Source organism: Akebia trifoliata, chromosome 11 (genome assembly GCF_017979445.1).
Source record: "Akebia trifoliata isolate Shusen 1 chromosome 11, ASM1797944v1, whole genome shotgun sequence".
In the NCBI taxonomy this organism is placed as follows: Eukaryota; Viridiplantae; Streptophyta; class Magnoliopsida; order Ranunculales; family Lardizabalaceae; genus Akebia; species Akebia trifoliata.
Genome location: NC_141385.1, coordinates 13,302,511 through 13,318,585, shown reverse-complemented (window position 1 = coordinate 13,318,585; position 16,075 = coordinate 13,302,511). Strand labels below are relative to the sequence as shown.

The 16,075-nt window shown below is 33.5% G+C and overlaps 1 protein-coding gene and 1 long non-coding RNA gene across 4 annotated transcripts in view; one reads left to right on the top strand and one right to left on the bottom strand.

Annotated features, from left to right (window-relative positions):
* The window catches only part of POLA3 (DNA primase POLA3), a 35,947-nt gene extending 20,658 nt beyond the window's left edge, over positions 1-15,289 (top strand). Inside the window, exons 15-18 of one of the 3 annotated variants that reach the window (XR_015182837.1) lie at positions 207-291; positions 8,332-8,380; positions 8,561-8,640; positions 15,032-15,090. Coding sequence is in view for 2 of the 3 variants with exons in the window: in XM_086458556.1 (XP_086314682.1) it covers positions 207-291; positions 606-720; positions 8,332-8,338 (207 nt within the window). In the remaining variant the exon portion in view is untranslated. Of the gene's footprint in view, positions 1-206; positions 292-605; positions 721-8,331; positions 8,381-8,560; positions 8,641-15,031 lie in introns of those variants that run through there. The other 2 variants (XM_086458556.1, XM_086458557.1) reach the window with 2 other exon arrangements.
* Positions 8,660-9,394, bottom strand: LOC147390989 (uncharacterized). The gene is made up of 2 exons (XR_015182838.1): positions 9,352-9,394; positions 8,660-9,236 (listed from the first exon to the last, which is right to left on the bottom strand). It is a non-coding gene; the product is annotated as an uncharacterized LOC147390989 (long non-coding RNA).
* Positions 15,290-16,075: the final 786 nt, after the last annotated feature.

The window sequence follows — 16,075 nt, the reverse complement described above, 5'->3', positions numbered from 1 at the left end:
AATAGTTTCATATGAAAATTCTAACCCAATTTGGTATTTCTTTATGCATTTTCGCAAAAGAATTTTTTCTTGGTCGTTATACTATTTATTTGCAGTTTTATGGTATCATTCATCAATTATCTTGTGTTCATACCCCTCAACAAAATGGGATAATTAAACATAAAAATCGCCACCATCTTGAGGTTGCTTGTGCCTTAATGTTTCAGGTGAAGGTTCTCAAATATTATTGGAGTGAGGATGTGCTTAGTACTTGTTATCTCATCAACCGTATGCCTATTACTGTTCTTAATGGTATTTCTTTACATTAAATCTTATTTCCTAATCGTCTTACTTTTCATCTTCCTCGTGTTTTTGGGTATGTCTGTTTTGTTTATCATTTGGGTCATAGTCGTGACAAATTAGATCCCAAGAGTTTGAAATGTGTCTCTTGGGTACTCCTGTATCCAAAAGGGTTATCGGTGTTATAGTCACACATTACACAAACATTTTGTTTGTGCTGATGTTACATTTTTCGAGTCTACACCATACTTCTCTACTAGGCTATCTGTTGATACTACATTAGAAAGTATTCCTTTACCTATTCTTGTTCTTATTTTTGAACCCAGTCCTGCTCCATAATTTCGAGGTTATCAAAGGACCACTACTGCATCATCAGCACCAACTTCTTTGCCGTCTAAAGATCCATCTCCACTTCCTATACCGGTGTCTCCTCCCGTTTAGGTAATGGATCATGCTTCATCTTCTAGTGAATTATCTATCATTATTCACAAAGGTACCCGTTCTTGTGTTACTAGACATCTTATCTCTAATTTTGTTTCTTATGTTTCGTTGTCTTCTTTTCTCTTTTGTTTCTATTCTTAAGAATCTTCGGGATGCCTTATCTCACCTAGGATGGAGGACAATTATGGTTGATGTGATGGATGTTCTACATCATAATGATACTTAGTCTTTGGTTTCTCTTTCGCCTAGGAAGTATGTTGTTGGTTGTAGGTGGGTCTACGTTGTTAAATTCCATCCTGATGACATAATTGATTGATTAAAAGCTTGGTTAGTTGCTAAGGGATATATACAGACTTATGGAGTTGACTATGCTAAGACTTTCTTTTCAGTTATGAAAATTACTTCGTTTCGAGTGTTGATTGCATTAACTACTATGTTTGACTAGCCCTTATATCAGTTAGATGTTAAAAATGCCTTTCTACATGGTGATTTACATGAGGAAGTGTGTATAGAGCAACCACCTGGGTTTGTTGTAGGGGGGACTGGAAAAGTTTGTAAGTTTCAGAAAACATTATGATTTGAAGAATCTCCACGGCATCGTTTGGTAAGTTCAATGATGTGGTTCTTGCATTTGGGATGATGCAGTGTCAAACATATCATTCAAGTTTCCATCAGAAAATTAAAAATGATTGTCTGTTGTTGATAGTCTATGTTGATGACATTGTTTTGATTGGTAGTGATGTTGATGGGATACAGAGGTTGAAGTCTTATCTTCAACAACAATTTCATACAAAAGATTTGGGAAAATTGAGGTGGTTCGTTCAAGTCGTGGTATTAGTCTCTTAGAAGAAGTATGTGTTATATTTGTTAGAAGAGATGGGGTTACTTTGGTCCAAACCAATGAGTACCCCTATAGACCAGAAGTTGAACATGGAGATTTATTTGATGATCCCAACAAATATAGGAGGTTAGTTGGAAAATTGAATTACCTCACCATCACAAGACCAGACTTCTCACATGTTGTTAGCATTGTGAGTCAATTTATGGAAGCACCTAGGATGTCACACTGGGTAGTTGTACAACATATTATGAGGTACCTAAAGGGATTTCTAGGGCGTGGTTTGTTGTACAAACCTAATGGTCATACTCGAATTGAGGGATATACAGATGCAGATTGGATTGGTTCTCCCTTAGATAAGAGGTCTACCACAGGTTATTGTACCTTCATTAGAGGTAATCTTGTATCATGGAAAAGTAAGAAGCAAATAGTGTTGGCCAGATCAAGTGCAGAAGCTGGATATAGAACCATGTCTCATACTTCTTGTAAACTTATTTGGTTGAGATATTTTTTCTAAGAGATTGGTTTCACAATAGAGACACTTATGAGTCTTTTATGTGATAACCCGACAGTCATGCATATAGCTTCCAATCCGGTGTTTCACGAGTGGACGAAGTATATCAAGGTGGACTGTTATTTTGTTCGTGAGAAGCTTCGGAGTGGTGAAATTGAAATCTGTAGTTTTAGGACCTAATTTGGCTCTTTTAGGCAAGGGGACAACCACTTTGGCTAAACACCCCACATTTTCATGTATTTAAAAGTAGATGTTCTACTTTTCCAAGGTTCATAAGGTGATTTATCAGAATTTTTCAAATGTATTTTGTTTAAAATATAACAAGATGTTAAAAGGGTTTTTGCCCACAAATTTTGGGATACACTAGAACTTATAAGTAATGAATTAACCATGTCTTTTAAAGTTCTATTTTTTCTTTCTGCTATACCATTCTGATGGGGAGAATAAGGAGCAGTTTTTTGTTGAATAATTTCATTTTCTTGACAAAAAAACAATTAGAGGATTAGATTCACACTCTCCTCCTCTGTCAGATCTTAAAATTTTAATTTTCTTTTCAAGTTGATTTTCAACTTCCGATTTGTGAATTTAAAATATTTTCAATGCTTCATCTTTACTATTTTGAAGATAAATCATACAAAATATGGTGCAATCGTCGATAAAAGTTATAAAATATTTTTTATCGTCTCTAAATTGAATATACTTTAGAGCACATAGATCATAATGAATCAATTTTAAAATTTTTGTAGATAGTTCAATATTTTTAACAAACTTTGATTTAACACAGATTTCACAGTTTCTAGATGTGTCAAATTGCATTTTAGGAATAATACCACTATTTATTATTTTAATCATTGATCTATTGTTAACGTGGCCTAATCTAAAGCGGGTCAAGTTGTTATGGGGGTGTCGTGTAGTTCCGTCAAGGCTAGAGATTGAAGTTTCATTCCAGTCCAGTCCCTCTATCCTAAGCTCCTCTGTTTGCGTAGTAGCTAGCTAGTGGTGTGCGATATCGGCTTTTTTTCCTCTATATCCACTCATGGGGTGGTACTTCAGCATACAATTCATATAAAGATCCTCCGTTAGTGCATGCCATATATTAAAACATTCAAGAACATAAGCAGAAGAAATATTATAATTAATAAATTTATAAATGACATTTGAACAACCCATCACATAGATAACCCTTGCCCACGAACATTCCACTCTTAGTGATTACACATTTGTCAGACTCAAACACCATTTTGAAATCTCTCTTACTTAAAAAACGACCTGAAACTAGGTTTCTTCGAATACCTGGAATGTGAAGCACTTCATTCAAAGTTAGAACCTTGACAGATGTGAATTTCATATTCATTTTTCCCTTTTCGATCACAACAAATGTTGATGAGTTCCCCATGAACTACTTTTCATCTCTAACATTGTTGAAGGAGGAAAACGTGTCTCGAAGCATATATGTTTGGTGGTTCCCGTATCCAACCACCATTCATTGGTATTTCCTACCAGATTCACTTTTGAAACAATTGTTGATAGGTTATGAGTTTCAATCACATTGACTTGTTCTTGTTTCTGATGGTATTGTTGGCTTTTTCTCTTGTGATAGTCCTTGACACGATTTCCAGGTTTATTGCAGTAATAGCAATTCCCTTTGATCTTCTGGATATTGGCTTTTGGATCATGCAAGTTCTTCTTTCCATTCTTTTTCTAGAATCCAAGTTTGAACTTTCTAGTGAATTTGGAAGGTTCTCATTCTTTCGGTTATCTTCCTCTATTCTAAGCCTCATTACTAGATCCTTGAGCCCCATTTCCTATCTTTTATGTTTCAAATTATTTTTGAAGTCTCCAAGATGGTGGTAATTTTTCAATTATCGATCAACTTGGAATCCTTCACTTATATTCTTGCCTTTTGCATGAATCTCACGGATAAAGATTTGGAGCTTTTCGGTCTATTATACTACAGACTTAGAATCTACTATTTTAAAATCTACAAAACGCCCAACAACAAATTTCTTCATGCCAGCATTTTCTATAGTGTTTCTTTTCAAGACTTTCCCATAAGATCTTGGTAGATTCAATGGAGGAGTAAATCTTATAAAGAACATTACTTAATCCATTTAGAATATAATTCCGGCACATGAAATTAGAATGTTCCCATTTTTGATTTTTGTCTCTTTCGGTTTGATCCTCATTATCATCTAAAGAAACTGGTTCTTGGGTGATAACATGAGCCAAATGTAATGTTGTTAGATAAAACAACATTTTCTGTTGGCCAGAATTTGAAATTCTTGCCATCGAATTTTTGAGGTTTTTCACTGTGCACGGAATTAAAGACTGTCTCCATTTCCATAGAAATTAGTAATTTAGTAAATTCTCTTTAGATTGTTAGAAACAAGGTATTAAACTTTTTAAGGAAAGTGAACGAAGAAGATTGGGATAAATTCTGATTTCGTAACTGAATGTAATAAAATAATACTTATCTATAATTAATGGTTAAGACACGCACTAAGCACTATCTTAAAGGGAATTTCGCCCCTACTATGATACCACAATTTTGTAGGTGTTCGCTCTCCAAGATATAACAACCCACGCTCTAGGGGGATACTTCAATTTGAAATGTTATAGGGAATTTGATTAATTGAGTGCTCTCTCAATGCAATAATATTATACTGTAATATGTCGATTAAACAGAGAACAAAAGAAAGAATTTGAAGTGAGAGTTTTTGTAAGTAAAACCAACTAAACAAATGATTTAAATAGAAGAAAGGTAATTTTTCAAATAGTCATAAAACTCTTTGTTCATGTCTCTGTTTTATTGGTTTAGAACAGACATGGACAGGGAAGACGAATGGACACAACAAACAAATACCAATAGAGAATAAAATAATTTAAAAATTCGGTTAGAAATTTTAAAACAAAACTTGTGTAAAAACCTAAAACAATCAAGACCCAAACTCGAGCTAGATCTGGCGTGTGTGTGTGTTAAACGTGCAGGATGTGTGACGCCAGTGCACACACGCTAAGAGATTTAGGAGGTTGGATCCAAATTCCAATTGAAACCCATTAGAACCTTGAGTTTCCCTCTTGGCCCCCCACGTTAGCGCGTGACTACCTCTATTAGCTTCAAAGAATACCTGACTATAAGAGTTACATTTCAACTCTCTTCTAGTCGATATGGGACTAAACTAACAAGAAGAACAACAAAACTACAACTCCAAAAAGCAAAAAGTATAAAGTAAAAAAAAAAGCAAAAGAAAAAGTGGGTTGGGTTTATACTCAAGGGTTATTACCCAGAGAATAAAGAGTTTTCAAATTCATCCTTTAAAATTCCAACACTGTTGTTGACATTAGATTTTTGTGCAATGTGTGCATCAATAAGTAGAGTAATTTCAGATAGCACATCTTGTGCAATACGAGTCTCCGCTGTGAGTAGAAAGCCAAGGAGTTCAATAATCGACACAGCCTCAACATGTGTTGAGATTGACGTGTGAAATGGTCCATATTCTGAATGGAGTCCTCCTAAATATAGAGAGTAAGATCATCATCCATGATTTGCCGTGCTGCAACGACAAGTTGATAGGCCAATGTTTTTGTACGAAGAAAATATTTTTGAATCGAATCATTGCCTTTCTTCAAGGTTTACAATACCATGCAGAGTTGAATAATCCGAGCTCGCGAATAGGAGGCGTAGGCACCTTCAAGAGCTGTCCCAACTTCATGAGAAGTAGATAGGTCGACAACCTGTGCATGGATATCTACGGACAAAGAGGAGATGAGCCAGCTCAATAAGAGTTGATCTTGGCGCTGCCAGAGAGTATAAGCAAGAATAATGGTTGAAGTTTGGCGGGAGTGGTTGGGAGAAACAGAAGGGGGCATGGAGTTTTGCCATCGACACACCTGAGGAGGTCATAGCCTCTCAAAAGTGGCAGCAATTGTCAAATTTCCATAGGAGAAAATTTGTACATGTTAGTTTGCTGGGCAGAAATTGAGATAGATTTGATGGGTTAGGCATGGAGAGTGAAGCAGTGGAAACAATGGTGTTGGTGGATGAAGATGATTCTGCCATAGTGGATTTGGTAAAAACAGAAAAGAAAGAAAGAAAGAAATGAAAATGGCATGGATCTGAAAAGAAAGGCAAGGAAGATGAAGTAGATCGTTTATGCTCTTGATACCATGTTACAGTCTTACAATAGGTTGAGAATAAACAAATTCTCTTCACACCTTGTTGAGTGAGATTCAAAGTATATTTATTATAAAATACTGCAGTGTATGTGATGATCTAACTGGATATAACATTGATGGTGATTTGGTAATAGAATAAGATAGATAAGATTTCAAATCTGTGATTCTGGTTACAGAATTGGATAAGATTAGAGAGGCTAATCTTTATCCCTAACAATGAGTAATACCACAAACTTTGGATAAAAATCCCTCTCCACACATAAACCAATCAAAGAAGAAAAAAATTACAACAGAGAGGTTATAATTGTTTTTCCAAAAGACTAGGATTACCCATCCAACATGATTTGTGCAAGTTGTGCTAAGTTACAAATAGGGGTGTCAATGAGTCGGTTCCAGTTCGGTTCCTAAGGAACTTAGAATCATAACCATTATATTAGTTCAGTTTCGGTTCTTGTCGGTTTTGGGTCCTGTTCCAAAATAAATGGAACCAGAACCGCCAAAAATCACGGGTACCCATCAGTTTCAGTTCTCAAGAATCGAATGACAAAAAAAGTATTTCAAATCATTGTAAAAAAAATTCCTTTCAAAAAATTAACATATTATCAACAAAATTGTTAACTTAATTAGAATTTGTAATACTTAAGATACAAATTAATTATTTTTTTCAAAAATAAAAATTTGTCTTTATTAAAAGTAATAATTTTTTAGAAGAGTGGCTGATTTTAAGTTTCAATCGATAATTTATATGAAGAATTGAAGAATTTTATATAACATGCATTTATTTTTTAAATAAAAAATACCTTAAATCATCTATTGTATGAAAATAAATGAAAAGATAAATCGGTTCCAGGTACCCATTGGATAGAACCTAACGGTTTGTGTTCCTATCAATTCGGTTTCATTTTAGACCCGACTCTAATCAGTTCCAATAAAAAAGGATCCGGAATCGGGCTATTTAGTTCCAGTTCCGGTTTGGTTTCGGTTCAATGGGTACCCATTGACATCCCTAGTTACAAATAGAGGACAAGATAATTGTGGAATTACTGTATTTTCTATCATTTCCAACAAGTTTTTATTTCCATGCTGAGGTAGTTCTAGATGTTTGATTTGCATGTTTCCTAATCGAAACTCAAATAGGGGTTTCTATTTGGTAGTTAGTTTTCAATTTATCTCTATTCTTAGTTTGTTGATATTTTGAGGATTAAGAAATGTGGAGTCTTAGTCCAAATTCTAGATTTTTTTAAAGGATTATTATTCTATAATTTCAAAATAAAGAACAATAATTTGTTTTCTTTGTCACATATACGATTCCACCTTTATAAAGAAAAATGAGATAGGAGAAATTAGTTGGAAATAATTTGTTTGAGCTATTTATATCTTAAGGTTGATGTGAATAAAGAAAATGGTTGAAAGTAATCTATTCAGAGCTATTTATACGTAATTTTTTAAGTTTTTTACTTGTTTGTAGTAGGCTCACAAAATTAAGTAGGTATGCAATCCCTTGCCAAAGTCTTAACATCTAATGCTTCAATGTATAATTGAATGCTTGGTGATTAGTGCTTAGCTAGTGGTTGATCTAGGTGTTAGAGATCTTGGTTAGACGAGTTCCTCGCCTTGCCAAGCTTTAACTATATTGCTTAAGGGGTATGTAACAAATCTCGACCACTCATCTAAGACAACCCAATTATAACACCAAACTAGATCAAAATAACGTCATTGACCCCACTAGCTAACTGCCCAAAATGTCAAAATTTGGAGTGAGATAGCCATTGTAGAGCTTGGAAAGATCTTTCCCATGCATCTATGGCTTTTAATCAGACATTTCAACAAAAAATTATATCTTTTGGAAGCCGACTTCTCTGTTATTTCTTATGGAATTTGATATTGTTACCTTTTTTCCCTTTATGACTGTAGTGGCTTTAGTTGTCTTTGGTTTTTGAATTCTGGACACTTGGCAAGAAAGCCTATCGTTGCATCAAATACCATCTACTGCAGTATTTAAGTAATGCAGATTTTGATTAAGTTGTGATATTATAATTATATTCCTTGAGATTTCCTACTTATGGTATCATTAAATGTGCAGCTTTTAGAAGAACTAAACATGGGTGGTTTGAGAGCAGATCTTGAGAATGGTATGTTGATGGAAAATTTGCATTTTTGTTGTCTTTTGTCTTCCCTTTTTTTTTGAAGTTGTGGTTTTGGTTATGAACCCTCTAATGCATCTTGATGGGAAGACAGTATATCGGTGTGCTGATTTATGAGTTTTTTTGCTTTGAAATCATATAGTTTGTCTTCTACTTTTCTGATGGCAGATTTGGATAGAACATCACTTGGCAAATCAGTCAGGTTTTTCAGGTCATCATTCTTGCAGCCGTTGTTGAAATCTTGCAAGGTATTTCAGCGCCACTTCATTTTCTTTAGGTTCAATCAGTTATAATAATCTTTATGAAACTGTACATGTTTTAAAGCCTTACCCAAAAATTTGGCTTGGACTAAACAAATCCTGTTCCTCAATTTGCTAGCCATCTATTTTGTTAATTCAGGGTATGTTCGATCCTCACTACCTCAATCTTCGTTTTTTTTTGGGTCTTCCTCAAGCTCTTCTAGAACCTTCAACTTATATGATCCTTCAAACTATACACGGCTTATCAAAATAGAAAATCGCCTTCATCTTGTGAAGTACTGGGTCGGCCTCATGATTTTATTTTGTTGTTAATCATTGGTTAAAAGTTAAAACCTGTTTTCAAATCCGTGTTTTAGTGCTTCAAGTGACATCTTTTATACTTTACTTTTGCTATTCTGACACTCCCTTGGATGTGCTCATTTCTGATTCTATTGTAGTGTCGCCAATCATCCATCTCAATATCCTCACCTCTGCTGCGTTCCTACGACATGGTTTTAAAACTCGGTTTCACGTCTCATCTCGTCCATGCCAACTCAGTCGTCTCGTTCAGCATTGAGACAATGGTTTTTGACCATTTAAAAAATCTGAAAAAATTCAGAAATGATTCTTAATAAAAAAATGAAGCAAAAAAAAGTATAAAACTTTTTAAAAAAAAATAATAATTATATATCTATCAAAATAAATAAATAAAATACTTACATTTGTACATGTGTTTCATTTTCATTTCACAAGTGCACCAATCCTGTTTTCCAAATACAACATATAAAGAGCACCAAACTTATCGTCAGAAAAATCAAAGCACTACCATCGAATAATTTATGTTAGAACATTGATCCATTAGAGTTTTCTCAAAATATCACACATGCACTACCGAACTTTCAAATGAACCATTCCAAAGTTGCACATAAACATAAGGAAACATTGAGTTGTTAGCAATCAATCAAATCACTAATTGCAATTCGATAAAATGCAAATGCATGATAACGAGTAGGTTCATATAAGCAAAAACAAATCAAATATTAATATAACACTCAGTTTGAGTTTATCCTAATTCGAATCCAAGGCAAACATTGACTAAGAAAGACAATTGTAAAAGTAGAAATCATAGAAGCGAAGCATTACAATGACATAAGTTGAAATTTACATCGATGTCCAATAAAGCATGTGACCCACTCACCTACAAAAGTTATTTTGAACAAAAAAGTAAATCAAAAAATGATTAATTAGATATATTTGATAAAAAGTAGGAAATTAATAAGTAAAAATCACATTTACATCTTAGAGATATAGAATTGACTATTGGCAATTATAAAAGTAACTTTAAATCAACGTATTGTTCTCGCTCCTCGTAGTGCGAATGAGATTGTTAGTTTATAGGGAAGAAAAAAGAAGTAAACACGTTAGCTGTGGTGTCACTTGTGTTAATTTGACTATGCTTTCTTTATTCATAACTTGAGCTTGTTTGTCCATTATATGAATTAGAACGCCCATACCCATACACACCAGTAGGTTGGTCATAACCATAATAAGAACCACCATGTCAAAACTCAACACCATAATTGTTGGATGTGTCATTCTTGTTTATACGTGTCTTTTGAGGGTACCCATAATGATCATAACTTCTATCACCACCACCATAATATTGAGTTTGAGTTTTATCATCATCATCACTACAAAATTTTGTTAATCTGACCAATCTTTCTCATCTCTTCTCGAATGGCCTAGCACCATGGTCAGTATCTTGTGTCATGATCACGTTATCAAGTTCATTAGCATCCCATGATCTATTTTGCTCAGTCTCTCCACCACCTTCATCGTCACCATTGCCACCATTCGGTGATAGAGATTTGCTCGTATCTCTCTCGGGCTGGGTATCAATCTCCCTATCCAATCAAAATAAGTCATTTTCATCTATCAAAAGATCTTCTATCTTTCTCAACCACTGGTCTAATACGTTATCATGCTCAAATATGGAATTTATATCAACAGAATTGTAATAACCATCTTCTGATTTACAATCCATGATATTACTAGCTCGTAATCTCATGTTATACTGTGCAAACACCAAGTTCCCTAACTTTTTTTATTTGAGCCTATTACGAGAACAAGTGTGGATTGGAGTAAAGGTACTCCAATTTCTTTCACAGCCTGAAGACTAACAAGTCTGACTCAAGACTTTAATCGCTATTTTCTGAGGTCGGGTGCATCATGACCATAATTATACCACCAATCAGCTAATAATAAGAAAAGAAAAATGTTAAATACTTTAGTATTGGTTATTGTATTTATTATTATTATTTTTACTTACATATTATTTTTACTGGTAAAGAAGTTTTGCAAATGTTCATTGTTGGAGCATCACCGAACTCCCCCTATTGTGTCAATAAACAACTTAACTTATTTAAAATGCAAAGAATGATTCAAAAACAATAAAAAAAAAAAAAAAAAAAGTTTATACATCATAATTAAATTATAAATACAAAATTTTCAAAATAACTTTGAATTATTTGACAATAGTATGTATAGATACCTGATCTATTGTCTTCCCTTGGTTAATCATATTTGGTTCCAACTTTTAATAATCATTTTCGTTGCTTGAAAAAGTTCATTACTTTTCGTTAAGAAGTTATCATACTGAAACTGAGGATTTAAATAGTATACTGCATTTAATACCAATATCAATTTTTTTAATATCATAATATTAATTAAATATTAACATTTAAACTATATTAAAAACACATAATTATTACCCACTATATGAATATTTGATTTAAGATGAGTTGACCAGCTTTTTTCAATCAATTGGATATACGGGCAACGACGTCTTCTCGAGTCTATTATTGATTGTTTGGCTCTTCCCATTCCCACATAAATCACAGTCAATGTAGGTTTTTTTATCTTGGTGAACAATTTTTAAAAGTATAACCAAAGGTTCCATGACCTTATAGATTTTTTCCGCCCTCTCCCAGAATTCATGTTGCATGATCAAATCTGAAACCTCATTTGCTAATTCTCTCTTTTTCCTATCCCTCATAAGTTCTAATTGCAATCATTCATCAGAGGCAAACATGGTCTGCAAAGCTGATTGATGTCAAATAAGACTTTGAAGAGCAATGTATTGTGTAGCAAACTGTATGATTCTAGGACTTAACAATTTATGCCCCTTAGTAAATGTTTTCATCAATCTCACGAGTTTGTTACTATTGTATATGAATCATGTTATTTGTCGACCTTTTAAAATACTACGAGTAAATAACGACAATTTTCCCATGTCCTACAAAATTAGGTCGATGGTATGTTCGACACACGGTGTCCAATACAAATGGGGTTGCCTTAATATTAGTCCCAAACTTACAACCCGATATGATGTTTTGCTATCAGTCACAATCTGAACAACATTTCTTTCATCGATTTCAGCTACTACTCCATCAATCCAAGCAAGTAATTCGATGTCTTAGTAATTTCAATTGTATTGATTGATTTATGAAATATCATATTCCTATCACAATATACCATGAAGTTGATGATGGCCATCCTATTTTTTTATATCCACCCATCACACATCATAGTACAACCATAGATTGATCATTTCTTCTTAAGGGATCCGATATAATCTTTTAATTCATCTACCTCCATATCTAAATATTTTCCTCCAATCTCATATGGTCTAAGACCCTTGATGCCATTCCCTGCCTATGCAATAGAATCTACCATAGCTTGAAAATATGGACTTTTGTTTGCATGAAATGGAACTGAATTGAAGAGAAAAAATCTTTGTAATTGTCCAGCCAACCTTATTCAATAATTTTTTCTCATTCCATGATTCTTTCAATTTTTTCTATGTGGCTTCTTTCGACTTATACAAGGATCAATCCTCTATTAGAAACATCATGTACATCTTTTTCTGCTCGTCTCAATCTTTATTCAACATTTTTAAATTCTCTCTCTGCCTATCGCAATTCATGACCATCCCTAACATTGAAGGTTAGGAATAATCTTCCATTTTTTTTCATTGTCTCAGATGAAGTGCCAATTCCTCCACCCCCACCTTTAGAATTGGTAGGGATCTCTGAAATTGAATGCCTTTTTCGATGCTTGTCTTTTTGTAAAGATCGTCAATTCATATCAAATGCCATTCTCATTTGAGCATTTTCTTTTCTTTCTGTAGAATCAAGCAACTCATCATCTGAATCGTCTATAGATATACTATCATCAACTCATCCCTACCTCTAGACATTTCATGTAATCTTGTAGTCAATGCTTCTTTTGGTCTTTTTTTCATTGTTTTTAATTTCGATTTCGTTATCATTTGCCTATCAATAATCGAGTCTCCCGGGGACATTTTGAACAAGCCACCACTTCTCCTATTTTAGATGACAAATGTTCTTTAAGGCGTATATTGTCCCCACTCATTACTTTATCGCAATAATTGCATTTTACTTTCCTTTCATTCCCCTCAAATGGAGTGTCATGCTACCAATCAATGTCTTCTTCCCTAGGCATCCTATAATTTGTAAATAAATATATAGATCAAATATGTTGTATAATTAATAAATTAACCAATATAAGAATCAATGCATTTATGAAGGGTGGGTCAAACTAACATTGTCTCTACATTTTAATCCAATTATTCCAAGTTGCTAAAGAATTGATCAATGGGACACACACGACAGAAGAAAATAATTGATAAATGAGGATCATTGAGGTCCGACGACCAACCAATGGAAAATAATATTGTTAAAGAATCAATGGCATGATGCCATACACATTAAAAAAATTAAAATTTCCAACACATTATTTACTATAATGATACTTTATTTGGGAAAATCATTTTTCAAATAAGGTTTATCCATTATTATTGAAAAATCTTATTTCCTAGCAAAATCAATTTCTCAACTAAAAATGTTATTTCCAATTATAAAATTAAACCACAATTCAATCACACTTCAAATCATGGTTTTAAAAAAATACGCTAAACCCCAACTCATCTCACAAATCATCTACTTCACCAATCATCTTCAAAGTTCAAATCCATTAAAATAAAATACATTTTTCATCTCTTAACCATTAGAACACACATCACACATAGATTAAAAAGAAAGGTAAAAAAAAACATAGAGAGAAGGAAAGAATCTCAAGAGGAAGGAAGAAAATGGAAAAATCTTATTTCCTAGCAAAATCAATTTTTCAACTAAAAATGCTCTTTTCAATTATAAAATTAAATCACAATTCAATCAACACTTAAAATCATGGTTTTTTTAAAAATGCACTAAACCCCAACCCATCTCACAAATCCATCTATTTCACTCATGATCTTCAAAGTTCAAATCCATTAAAATAAAACACATTTTTCATCTCTTGACCATTAGAAGTTAGAACACACATCACACATAATATTAAAAAGAAAGGGAAAAAAAAACATAGAGAGAAAAAAAGAATCTCAAGAGGAAGGAAGGAGATTTGGAGGAAGATGAAGCAAATCCTTTTCGATTTCATCTTGAATTAGATGAAGAAGATGGAGTTTTCCCCCAAACCCTTGTTTTTCTGGTTCACTTGGTCGAGAAGATGAACAAAAATCGAATTGGGGGTGAAATCATAGGGTTTCAAGTATGAAGACCTACAAAACTCATTTGTCTGGGATGAGATTTTGATATATCTCGTCCGAAACGTCTCTTTTATCTCGTGATATTCCGCCATCTCAAAATATCACATCCGTCGATCTCGTCCATGCCTGATACTGAGTTAACTCAGGCGATATGTCTCAGTCTCGGACGAGTTTTAAAACCATGTTGTGCGATAACATACATAAAAATAATTATATGAATGACTTGCTTGCAATTGCCAAAGTGGCCTTAAATTACAAAAAATTACAAAAAAAAATAAAAATGATATAGAACTTAATTCATAGGGAACAAATCTCAACTGACAGATTGGTTGATGTTGGTTGCATTAATGATGGTTTAGGATCATAGGCTCAAATGTATAATTTTCCCGCAAAAAACGCTTCTTTATTATCGGTCTTCCCAATAAAATTCTGCATTTGATGATAAAAGACCTTGTTGAAACTAATGGTGAAACAAATAAGAAGGCAAAATGCAATTGTTAGTAAACTAACTGCAGACCATTGTCATAACTTGAAACACAGGGAAATACAATGTTTTGGTGTGACAAAGGGGCACCACCAAATGGGTACACACCTATAAAGTGTTTCTCTCTTGTTTCAGCCATGGGTGTGGTCATGTGGATGACGAAATTTTAAAATTGAATCTGCTCATGACCATTAGCATTCAGGATTGGTGATGGATTTTAAATTTGAATTTTATTTATTTATCATTATTGTCGTCTAGATTTCTGAAGCAGTTGATGAATGTTGTTGCAGGAGGAGATGGAAAGTTCATATAATGTAAAGCTACAACAATCAAAAAATTCAATTAGTTGGTAAAGTTTCCCCTCCTCTGCTTCCTGGGTATGGATAAGGCTTTGAAAGATCTCTCTTCAGATTCCTATGATTTGGTTAGTTGTTTATCAATGTAACATGGAATTAAGTTTTTAATTAGTGAAATTGAAGCTTAGATGTATTAATGAAAACAATATAAAAAACAATCACACTATATATGTGAAAATAACTTTGAATGCTGCTACTTGTCTCAGAAACATCACTCATTTGCTTCAATTGAAGAGATAAACAGATGAAATTCTGTATTGGGACCCACTAAACATGTGCCATATTAAGTAATTAATATGCAAAACTCTGATTTCAGTGTAGCAACTTTGAAGATTAGTGATTCAATTTAGTAATATGTGTGGCTTCTAATGAGCTATGTAGCATGGGAATGGCATGGATGCATGTTATGTTCAAGTAATTGCATTATTTAAGTTTCAAAGTCTCATAATTTGATCTAACTTAGCTATGATAAACTATTGGACCAGTAAATGCCTCCCCCCTTGGGATCAATCAACCTTGTCCTCAATATTGAATTCAAGATACTATTTTTTTCCTACATTTTTAGAAAAAGTTCCCTAGTGGTGTCTTCAGCATGTGCATTTACCTAAACTTGAAAAAAAAAAAAATGGTGAACAAGGTTAATTCATCAGTCTTCTATTTTTGCGGTCTTAACCTCCACCTCTACATTCCTCGAAACCCCGGCTCCACAAAACACCTATTTTATGATTTGGTTTAATTCTCCTTTTCTTTTCCTTTCTTTTTTTTTTTTCTGAATCTTTACAAAACTGTACCTATCAGATAATTACTGAATCCAAACTTGATTATTGTGAATGGGTTGAGTCCTGATTATTGTGCGAGTTAATCTTAACCGTACACAGTCAATGGATTTGGGAAGGTATTTGGCAGCAAAAATGGGTGACTAACACATTGCAAACTGGAACTCAATTTCTTCACCAGGCATGAAACATGGAAGGCCGG